Source organism: Drosophila yakuba, chromosome 3R, assembly GCF_016746365.2.
Source record: "Drosophila yakuba strain Tai18E2 chromosome 3R, Prin_Dyak_Tai18E2_2.1, whole genome shotgun sequence".
Taxonomy (NCBI): Eukaryota; Metazoa; Arthropoda; class Insecta; order Diptera; family Drosophilidae; genus Drosophila; species Drosophila yakuba.
The window spans coordinates 6,994,675-7,006,775 of NC_052530.2; the positions used below are offsets into that span (position 1 = coordinate 6,994,675).

Sequence of the window (12,101 nt, forward strand, 5' to 3'; positions counted from 1 at the left end):
GTTCCTTTTGCAACGGAAAATAGACTTCATGCAATCCTTCAATTGTAAGCTTGTCAAAGAAAGAGACTAGTCAATTCGGCTAGTGATCCTGAATATAAAAACTGTGTAGGATCTAACAAGCCTCTTCTTCCTATTACAAACTTTACCTAAACTGTGCCATGTATACCTAACAAGTGCCGTCGTATTGGGAAACTAAAACAGAGCATTATAAATTTGTTACGTACATTTGTTAACTACAATGTTAATAGAAAATATATATTTCACATCAAACATAATCAATCAACCAGCACCTTTCAGCTATAGTAACTTCTCTACGTCTTAAAACACCACCTCTGAAACCGAGCCCCTTTCCCGAAATACCATAAATATCCTGTCTTTCCCAATATATCTTCCGTTTTTTCACCGTGTAGTCGTGGGAATATTCCTATAGCTCAGTTCCTAGAGCTTAATATTTTAGCAAGTCAATGTTGGCAGGTGTGGTGTTACCCCAAAATCAATTAAGTAATTATGAGGTCAGCGAAGGGTGTCTCATGCGAATTTAATAGGACACCTTTGATGAGAACTATATAAGCCGAAGACCTATTGCGTCGGCCGATAAAACCGCTGAATCATGCTGTTCCGCAAACGTAAACCTAAGAGTGACGATGAAGTCATAACTTTCGACGAACTTACCCGGTTTCCGATCACTTTCTACAAGACCATCGGCGAGGATCTGTACTCCGACAGGGATCCCAACGTGATAAGGCGTTACCTGCTAAGGTTTTATCTGGTGCTTGGGTTCCTCAACTTCAATGCCTATGTAGTGGGGGAAATCGCGTACTTCATAGTCCACATCATGTCGACGACTACTCTTTTGGAGGCCACTGCAGTGGCACCTTGCATTGGCTTCAGCTTCATGGCCGACTTTAAGCAGTTTGGGCTGACAGTGAATAGAAAACGATTGGTCAGGTTGCTCGATGATCTAAAGGAGATCTTTCCCCTAGATGTGGAGGCGCAGCGAAAGTATAACGTATCGTTCTACAGGACACACATGAATAGGGTCATGACCCTATTCACCATCCTCTGCATGACGTACACCTCGTCATTTAGCTTTTATCCAGCCATCAAGTCGACCATTAAGTACTACCTCATGGGCTCTGAGATTTTTGAGCGCAACTACGGCTTCCACATTTTGTTTCCCTACGATGCAGAAACGGATCTGACGGTCTACTGGTTTTCCTACTGGGGATTGGCACATTGCGCCTATGTGGCCGGAGTTTCCTACGTCTGCGTGGATCTCGTGCTGATCGCAACCATAACCCAGCTGACCATGCACTTTAACTTTATTGCGAATGATTTGGAGGCCTACGAAGGAGGCGATCATACGGACGAAGAAAATATCAAATACCTCCAAAATTTGGTGGTCTATCATGCCAGGGCTCTGGAGTAAGTACACGGATATATACGATACAACCTCTATATTTTAATTTGGATTACATATTTTCCTTATTATATATTTCAGCCTTAGCGAGGAGGTTAACAACATATTTAGCTTCCTGATCCTCTGGAACTTTATTGCCGCCTCGCTGGTGATTTGCTTCGCTGGCTTTCAGATAACAGCCTCCAATGTGGAGGACATTGTGTTGTACTTCATATTTTTCTCGGCCTCGTTAGTTCAAGTTTTTGTGGTCTGTTACTATGGCGATGAAATGATCTCTTCAGTGAGTACAACTTTTATTTACTTATTTTTGGCAATAATAGACCATTTTCAAACTAACAAAGAATGTACATTTTAGAGCTCTCGTATTGGCCATTCCGCCTTCAATCAGAACTGGTTGCCGTGCAGCACCAAGTACAAACGCATCCTGCAATTTATTATCGCGCGCAGCCAGAAGCCGGCCTCTATAAGACCGCCTACCTTTCCACCAATATCATTTAATACCTTTATGAAGGTAATCAGCATGTCGTATCAGTTTTTTGCACTGCTCCGCACCACTTATTATGGTTAAAGGAAGATTACATACATATACAGTATGTACATATGTATGTCACCATATTGATAGCAGCATTCAGGAAGGTTGACAAAAAATACATATTTGCAACTACCAACGTACATACAAATACTATAACATAAAGGTTTTTAATGTTCAGATTATGATCTTTAAGAAAATCCTAAAAAAACACCGACAATTAATTAATTTAAAAAATTCAAACAAATTTAAGATAACAAAATATAAAATTGTCTTCAAAAAGTTATGTTAAGACCTAACAGATGTTACTGTAGGCATACTTGATTAATTAATACATGCTTTTGAGCTGTAACATAAAGTCTCCATTAGGAGACCAGAATCGCTGCAGAATAGTTTGCATACTTTGCGGATTAGGCATAAAAAACGACCTAAAATACTTGAAATAAAATGCCTTGTTTATTCGCAAAAACACTTACAGCGAGTGTCGGGAAAGACTAAATTGATTAACATACATAAATATAGACACAATAATGCGCATATTGCTAGCATCACAAAAACGTAACAACGACAAATACTAGGGCAAAAAATTCATGATGTGATGAAGCCGAACTAAATGGCTTAGTCCTTCAATTCGGCGCCACTGTTAACAAACCCGGCAGTTTGGGTCAACTGCAGTTGGGCCTTTTCCTCCGCCTCCTGGGCCTTCTGCTCGGGCGTCTTGGCCCATTCCTGCAGATCGCCGGAGCAGTAGAACCAGTAGATGACGCAGCCGACGAGGTAAATGCCCGCCGAAATGAAGAAGATGATGCGCCATTCGTCACTAGTCTGGTTGGTGACCACGTAACCCGTCAGCAGCGGACTCACGATGCCCGGAATGGTGGCGAATGTGTTGCCAATGCCCATCAGAACACTGGCGTGCTGGGGCGCAATGTCGAGGTGATTAACGCTATAAATTAAGCACGGGACTTAATACCAGATATATGAGGGATATTCCCCTTTGGGGAAATAGTAACTCACGCGAATCCAGACCAGGCGAAGGCACCCAAGCCCACGGCAATGGTCAGACTCACCACCGACCACGTGGGATCCAGCAAGTAGGCCGTCAGCATCATGAACACCGTCTGGGCCAGGAAGGCTCCGCAATTGAAGTTGCGCCTCACCTGGGTGGTCGTCCAAATGCCCTTCACCTGCAGCCAATCAGCCAAATACCCGGACACGGCCAGCAGGATGCCCATGGCCAGGTATGGCACAGCCGACAGAATGCCGGTTTTGCCAAGGTCGAAGTTAAGGGTGTCTGCAATGGAAAGGAATGGAAAATGAGTACACGTTTAGCTCTGCAAGAGACTTAAGTTTTATAGCTATGTAAGTCCCCCATCTTAAGCTGAAGCTTTCTAAATTATTAACTCATTTTAAAACTCGCAAAATATTTAAAAGCATATGTATTGAATCAGCTACAATTATAACAAATTTGTGGGCTGTTTACCCAAATAACTCACCCCTGAGGAAGCTGGGCAGCTGGGTGAGCAGGGTGTAGAAGCCCCAGTTCTCGGAGAAGTGCGAGGCCATGATGGCATAGAATGGCATCGACCTGAAGATGGCCCTCCAGGGGTGCTTGATATGCTTAGTGCCCACGTACCCAATGGTCTTCTGGATGTATTCGCACTCCTCCTTCGAGCAAAAGCGATCCTGCTCGGGTCCAGCCCGGACGAAGGTAAGCCAAGTGATGTACCAGATCACGCCGATGGTGCCGAATACGTAGAAAACGCTCTCCCAGCCGTACTTGGTGGCCAGAAATCCGGAGCACGGCATCGCCACCACAGTTCCCGCATAGTTGCCCGCAAATGCTATCGAGGCCATTCGGGATCGCTCCAAAGGCGGAGACCAGCGGGCCCACACCGCATGGATTCCGGGGAAGGTGACTCCCTCGAAGAAGCCCTCGATGATGCGGACGGCCAAGAACATCTCCAAGCTGTGCGAGGCAGCCAACGGAGTGAGCAGCGTCAGAATGGCAGTGCTTCCGATTCCAGTTCCAAATACCTATAGTTTAGTCAGATTTAAATATATTTGAACAGCTTATAAACTGTATTATTTATCTTTGCATGAAGATTAAAAGATGTCAGAAAATGATGTCAGATTTTCTTCTTTAAGCTTGAGTTCAATTCGTAATCAGATGCATATCAACATTTAAAGTTTGTTATGTACACTATATTTTGAAACCGCTTAACCGCAAACCAGTTTTGCTTCAAATGTAAATATACCGAACGAATTTGTCTTTTTTAAATGTCTGTAATTATCCGTAAGTTGTAAATGCTATGATGAACTCACAATATTGCCACCGATTTTGGTGCCGATGTAGCCTCCGAGGAACTGAGTCAGAATGTAGCCGTAGAAGAAGGAGCTAAGGATTAAGCCCTTCTGCTTGGAGTCCCAGGGGAAGTCCTGCTGGTAGGTCACGTTTCCATCGGCATCGAAGACCGTGCGATTCTCGGTCATGGCCACAATGGCCACCGAAAGGTTCACCCTCAGTGAGTAGACATTGAAGAATCCGAAGAAAGCCAGTAGCACCACAATGTAGCGCTGTTTACGCCAAAATCGCCAGGTGAGTGGTTCACTCTCCGTGATTTCATTGCTGAATAAGAGGTGTATAAGAAAATTGGTATTGTTACCATGGTTCTTCTTATATTCGGGGAGCCGACGGGTTACTTTCCCTTTCGGTTAACAATCTTTTGCTGCAGGCGGTTCGCTTAACTTTGTTGTTGTTTTATGTCTAGCCATGAAACCCGTTTTGAAGTTGTTTTTATTCAACCCATATCGCTCCAGGGCCTGACAAAGTCAATTTTTTATACAAACGGTGGTGTTTGCAGGCTTATGCAAAAGAGGAACATTATTTATTGTTAGAAAAACGTATCAGAAACCCTGACAAATAATATTCTTTTGCATCTTTCGTTTATTTACCATCTTGGTCCCATTACACCCATATTCTTCAAGTTGGAATATAATGTTAAAAGTCACGTGTAATGCCACTATTCTAAAATTACATAGTACATTGTATTTTAAAACTTGTTTATCATACACTTTTCTGATATATCGACTGGTATTTCTTAGGATCAAGCTATGCGGAACCACTTAGAACCACCTATGTACATGACCTTGCAGAAAGTACTCACTTGTTGTGGTGCACCTGCTCCAGGTGCTTGCCGTTCTTCGGAGACTCCAGGTCGGTCATTGTGCCAGCCGATCGACGTGAGCCTGAAATACGTTCAATTTGTTTATGCAATGCGGCAATTGTGGGGCCCGACAACTCGTGTGCGTGCTGGCGATTTATTAAACTCGAATTGAAGATGATTGGCCCAACACGAGTGCAGTCCAACAGATAATGAACTCCCCCCACACACAAGAGCGTGTTATAATTCCGCGATTTGTTAGATCTCGAATAGCACCCGACTACAAGCGCATACTCGTATATATTTAGAACCGGGCATCTGTTGCGTGCCGGTTGCCGTAATTGTCATTGACACTGAGCGAAGAGCAAACATTTTGCTAAGTAATTTGTGGGCCACTAATGCGGAAACATAATACGCCAAAGATGCCAGTTCTGAGATGAGAATAGAAATCTGAGCTGGGCATCCGCCACGGGAACGCATCTTAGCTCAATTATCCATTTAGTCGATTAAGCAAATGGTTCGCCAAGTGTGGCACGCGAAATCCCGCACACCTCACCTCACCCCACCATACTCTGCCTCTCACTGTGGTTGCCATAATCTAATAATTGTGGCGTAAGTGAGCCACGTCTGGTCGACTTGATTCGCCTTGATTTGCAAATTGCAGGAATTTTCGGCACTATTCAACACGCGCTGCTTCCGAATGTCATTTCAAATTGAAGCAATTGCACACGCACGTGTTAAAAGCGGGTTTTCTGTGAAAGTACTTGGTTTTACACTGAAGAAAATTCTTTACGTACAGAAATAAACATGGCATAAAGTACACAAAGCAATTGTGGGGAACGAAATAAAGTATGTTGGAGTTATATTCTTTAACTGGTTTGCCTCAGAATGAAAGCATCAAAAATAAACAGCAATTTTATATTATTAAATGAAAGTCCATTTTCTAAGTGTACAAGCTCTTGTAGATACCGAAATATCTTCTTACAAGCTGCTTATCATTATAAGTTTATGACAACTACCGTGCAATAATCTGTCATAAAAAAACGGAAAGTTCTTAAAAAATGTTTCCATGCTATCAAATAAAACAGTTCGCTGGTCGGGGTTAAAATCCTAATTGATATTTAATGAATTTATTTCTAATGGCTAAAGTTTCAACTTTGTTGATGCCTTTAGATTAGTGACCATAAAATGATATATATAGCCAGCTTTTGGACTTTTATTGCCACATGGTTATCTTAAGCGATTTGTTTTTTATTTTGGACGCTGAATAACAAGAAAACCCGCTGAGATTTTTGTTTTATAGAGTGCCCATTCGGATACCATAAATTCCCGCCTGAGCTGATAACTTTGCCTGGGACAGACCTTTCGACATCCCCAACAGAAAATAAGCCTCTAAGAAGTAGCAGCTTGGTAAAAAACATTTTTTTTTTTCAGGAAAAAAAGGTAACTAAAAAGTATCATGTAATTCCAATTTCATTAGCACTTACTCAGTTATATGACAATGTGGGCCAATAGAAAGGTTTTAGGAAAATTGAATGCATTAAGCGTTAAACAGTTTTAGATACTAACTTTCGTAGTATGGGACGGACGTATGTATGTATGTATGTACATATATCAACTCGGCTGTTGATACTGATCAAGAATATATACTTGTTATGGTCGCAAAAATCTCCTTCACTGCAATCTTTTGACTGAAATCAATATGCCCCTGCATGGGTATATAAATATATGGCACACAGTCCTAGCTTGTAAAAGTTCTAACACATGACCAATGATTTAATTTAGTATTCAACACCCTCTGAAAAACACCTGTTATTTAGAAGAAACAGTTGCAGCTGTTAACCCATGCAAAAAATGCGGCTAAATGCCCTAAATTAAAAGCTAATCAAAGGCAGTTGAGCAAACAGTTGGTTTAAGAAACACCAGCACAAAAACACTTTGAAAAAAGTGAAGACACCTTTTTTTAATGCGGCACAAACTTTTTGCGATATAAAAGACGAGAGTTTAGCTCAAAACGCACCAATGAAAGTTGAAACTTGAAAAGCGCGCTTCTGATAACTGGAATCCGAACTGCTTGCTCTGGGCTCGGACGATCCGTTCGACGAACAGCACTGCTTGCAGGTGGGCGGGCAGGTGTGAAGTCGCCGATGGCTGGCAGCAGACTGAAACATCCAGCCGCTTTCGATTTATCAGCTTAACTCGCCACCGGCACCGGCTCGGCATCGGCAGCTCGATCCAATCAGCTGAGTTTTTCGGGAGCGGGAGCTGGTGGATCTGGGATTTCCATACCGCTCATATCGTGCACATCTCATGCGTCGCCCCAGCCAACTTCAATTGAGGCACTGGCACTGCCAGGTAATAAAGAGCTAAATCCGAAGCTAAATCGAGAGAAAGAGGCAGGAACCTTGACGTGATTAGAACGCCAGCACGCTGATAGTGATCGGCATAAAGCTTATCGTTACGCGGAATATGTGGCGCTTGTAAAGATAAATTCTTTCGGTGATTTCGGCGAGCAGGCAGCAATACGCTGATGTCGTTTTGCTGCTTAATTGAATCTGCCAGATTTGCCAAATTTACCAATTTAGCTACCACAAGGGAAACAAGTGGAAAAAGAATCATACTATATATAGAATATACGAAGGAAGGAAGTCCACATGCGCGTGCATAAAATCTAATTTAAGTATTACCATTCATGCTTCAGTATCTATTGACTTACACAGTCTTATATGAATTATGAAGCAATTATATGAATATAATTATTTTTATGTTCACGCATTTTTTAATCTTAGAAACATGCTATTAATAAAAGGTGTCCAATTTACATATTTATGTATTACATTACATATTACATATACGTAGTGTTAAGCTGTTCCCCATTAAATAAGGCATACATACGTATTAAACGCATTTTTTTTTAAAAATACTGTTTGTCTTCCTAATTAGTCAATCATGTCTAAAAAAAAGTTATAATTATAAAAAACAAATTTTACAATTTGATTAACACACTTTTGAACTCATTACCTGTTTTTGTCACCGTGAGTAAATTTTCAAAGAATAGGTTTTATTGGTCTGCAATCTACAGTGTCAATGGTCATTTGTCAAAAGTGTCATTTGTCGGCCGTTGTTGAAAAACTATTTATTGTGTTCTATAATTGCTCAACATGTCTTTATTATTCAGTTCTTCGCAAATAACCACAATGCAGTAAACAAGTCGGTGCCAAAAACAAATTAGCAAGCAGCTCACCGCAGAAATTAACAGTTAGGGATCGGGCACGACAATTCTGTGGTCTACGCCTCTCCTAATGTCATCTATTTTCATTGGCGAGTGTGAATTGTTTTGTGTATTGCGGCAAACAAACAAGCTGCATAAATATTCAGTTCAAAGTGGTTCATTATATTATCCTAAGATATTATTGATGTAGGTTTTCATGGGGTCTTTTAGACAGCTGGGTGTTGCGAAAAGGTAACAGCGGTAAGCAGTGCGATTAACAGCCCAAGCAGGGGCCCTTTTATCGGCTCTGCTTGGCCTGTGATGTATACATACGTAACGTATGGTCATAACGTTGGGTAGAAATAATTGCCGTTATTTGTTTTCAATATTTTTGAAACAAAGGAGAATGCAAGGTATGCACAAATTATATATCGCATTTAATCAAAAACAATGTACATGGAGAAAACTTCTCTGTTGGAAAAATATTATTTGCATTTTAATTGAAAACTTATACAATTTTTGAATTTTAAAATCAGGCATTATGTTTTTTTTTATTTTATGGTTTTTAAAACGGTTTTTTAAATATTAAACAATACGATGTCGTAAAATTAACATAAGCTGCAAACATTTTTCAACACCTCTGTCTTTGTTTTGAGTGCACCAATCGAGGTATTGAAAAAGTGGCGAATTGAAGTTAAGCCTTCTGCTGCGCTTCTGTTTTTTCGGCACGGACATATCATAAACAATTGGCGCAGTCACACGTGCTGGAGAACAAATAAACAAAGTGTGGCAGCTCAATTTACATGCAGCGAGTGGCTGCAGCACGTGACAAAAACAGTGCAACATTGTGGCACCGAAAATTGGCAAAACAAAACAAAGTGGCAAACGCATCTATAACAGCAACATGTGGACATGTTGAATTAAAAACGGAAAGAAAATAACCGGAGTTGATTGCTCGAATGACAACTGCCGTTCCCTGTCGGCACCGAAATGCCCCAGGCATACGGTATGTGTGTACTGCAATTAATTGATTTTTGGGGTCCCCTTCGCCAAAAATGCCATATGTGGGTTAAACGAGCGCCCAGAGCGATCATTTCACACCTCAATGCGAATTGAAGCCGTGGCGTGTGCCCACGAACTTCGCTTAAATCTTGGGGGTTTGTCACCTAAAAAAAAGGGGCTCAACCCGTTCTTAAATCAAGGTAAGCCGAAACGGTAACAAATTGGATTTGCAGCTAAAAAATCCCTATTAAATGCCACCATTTACTGCGGATTTGCGCTCATTTTTCTCTGCCCCTCGGACCAGGTGTCGAATTTGCTGCTCGGCAAGCGCTTTACATTCGGCGACTCCATTGTTTTGTGTGCTCGCTGCTCTGCCAAATTGCATTTTAATTGTGCGCTCAAAGCAAACGCAGCTAAGTGCAAACAATTTCAGCTGAATGCGCGACAAACAAAACCAGAAAATTGCTCGCCATGCTTTAAGCGAGCTTTTCTGTTCGCCATTCGCATTTCCCATTGCAAATTTGCTACACCTTCAAAAACGAAAAACGCGTGAACAAGGTTCCGATGCAAATTTGTCTTTTGACTTTGACTACGTGAGCCTTTAATGGTTTTTCTGCGAGTAACTTTAGTAGAAAACTCGAAACTTTTCAACTTCCTGTTCCGTCCCCTTTGATTTCGAGTTGACAAAAGTTCGCAGCGAGTTTAGCGCATATTACAAAGGTCCTGTTCTCGGACACAGAAGTTGGGTGCTGGGTGGCGTGGGGACTGCTTTTCCCAGGATTCTCAGGATCCGGGCGTCGTCTTGTGCCGTTGCGCATCTTACCTACTTGAAATGCAGCAGCTGCTGTAGCAGTCAGCGAACTAAAAGCACAAGTCCTAAACCTCTTCGATTCCCAGTCGCCAGCAGTTGGACATTTCGTTTTCATTCCATTTGGACACACGTAATTCCCCGAAGGTTAACGCAACTCCACTCTCTGCCCTGCCGAAGCTGTTTAAATATTTTAGCTGACTGCATAGCCAAACTTTGCCTAATTGCCAACCAGATAGCGCCGGGAAGTAGGCTACGTCGGATTAAGGTCACTATTCAGGATTCCCCTCGCGCACCGGTTTGTCCAATTCAAAGCTGGCTGTTTGGATAGATTTATATTGAGGTCTTGGCATAAATTATCCTAAAGTAAACCTGTTTCCTGCTCATTAAATTCCTTTAAGCACCTACATTATTCTCCGAATTGTTTATTGTAAATGTTGTATTTCAAATAATTTTCTTGCTGTAACATACACATTTAGTTAGAAATTAATATTAATAAATTAAAAATAATTAAATTAAAATTCAAAATTAATATAAATTAATATTTGAATTATTTAATTCGGATAGTATTCGATTGTTATTTCGGATCGCTAAGCAGACGCCAAAGTCCACAGGTCATTCTCATTTAGAAGCATGAATTTGCGTCCATGTTTTATTGTCATTGGATATGTCCTCGAGCTGAAAGCTTTTTAATGACCATAATTTAGCTGCAGGAGCTACTGTCGTGATGCTGCTGCTGCTGCTGTTGGTGCTACTGCTACTGGATCCTGGGTCAAGGATGCACACATGATGGCTATGTATCCGGCGTATATAGTCGAGGCAAAGACGGGATAACCTTGCGCATAATTAAGCTGCGAGCACGCAGCAACCGCAGAGACAGTCGCAGCAGCAGTAGAGACATCCGCATGGTTAATCATACGCCACGTTGGCTCCGAAGAGTTTGAAAAATGTATTCAGCAGGAGCCAAAAAGCCTTTCAGCACTAACAAGCAGGCGCAACGCGAACGGCAAATATTGTGACAATAGCGAAAACAAAAAGGGGGAGGTCGCATTTTGGCCCACAGGTACACGGCGCCCGTCTGTGTAAATATGGAATTTTATAATAACAAAGCACGTCGCAGGTGCAATTAGTGTGCAAATAAGCGTTTATTTGCCTTGCCAGACAGACAGGAAGGACACGACAGACGGAAGATACTTGGCAAGCAGAGGGTATATATTTAACTTAACTGACCCCGTTCGCACTCCCCCTTGCAAAATTAGAATTCAATTCAGTTCAAGCAGCATTGTCACTGGGGAGCCATATTCAAGAAAATTGCCCAAGATTATGTCAAGTGAAATTTGCTGGCCCATAAATCAAGCAACGCTTACAACCGAGCAACCAAACAACCGAACAGCAAGCAGCATTCGTTGCAGCCACGGATGCAACTGCAGCACAGGCAAAAACAGCAACTCAGTTTAGTAAGAGGCGGCTCAACAACATTACTCAAGGCACCGAGGACACAAGGACACGAGGACATGCAAGATCCAACACACACCACACGAGGCAGGACAAACAAGGAAACTGAACCCTGACCAGTTGGGGACTTGATGTTTGCACACATGCAAAGTGCACTGACACCCCCACCCATCCGTACACCCCTTTCCACACACACACGCACACACACACACACACAATGACACTTATACACACACGTTGCTCAGAACCAGACTCAATTGACTGCGAGATGGCAACAACGTTTTTATTCTCCACGTACCACGTTCGCCAGCCCTCTTCTCTTACACAGTACACACTTATTGTAACCTTATTAACATACAACAGTAAAGTTTATTTTAAAAACTGGTTTAAAATAAAATTAACGAAAAAAGGAGGTGTCATAAAACAAAGCTAGGAAAAACTTTTGCAACAATTTCACAGCAGTTTTTGGAATCTTTTCTGCCAGTGTTGTAGCCGAGACCGCCGGGGGCCAC

At 41.9% G+C, this 12,101-nt stretch overlaps 2 protein-coding genes across 2 annotated transcripts; one reads left to right on the forward strand and one right to left on the reverse strand.

Annotated features, from left to right (window-relative positions):
* Positions 1 to 20: 20 nt before the first annotated feature.
* LOC6539949 (putative odorant receptor 92a) lies at positions 21 to 2,420 on the forward strand. The gene is made up of 3 exons (XM_002086788.3): positions 21 to 1,425; positions 1,502 to 1,700; positions 1,776 to 2,420. Exons 1-3 carry the CDS (start codon positions 611 to 613, stop codon positions 1,986 to 1,988), a joined length of 1,227 nt encoding a protein of 408 aa, XP_002086824.3. The 5' UTR covers positions 21 to 610; the 3' UTR covers positions 1,989 to 2,420.
* LOC6535800 (sialin) lies at positions 2,384 to 7,289 on the reverse strand. Its single transcript, XM_002096387.4, has 6 exons — positions 7,134 to 7,289; positions 5,117 to 5,198; positions 4,275 to 4,578; positions 3,446 to 3,986; positions 2,967 to 3,243; positions 2,384 to 2,895 (listed from the first exon to the last, which is right to left on the reverse strand). Exons 1-6 carry the CDS (start codon positions 7,282 to 7,284, stop codon positions 2,568 to 2,570), a joined length of 1,683 nt encoding a protein of 560 aa, XP_002096423.2. The 5' UTR covers positions 7,285 to 7,289; the 3' UTR covers positions 2,384 to 2,567.
* Between the last annotated feature and the right edge of the window lie 4,812 nt (positions 7,290 to 12,101).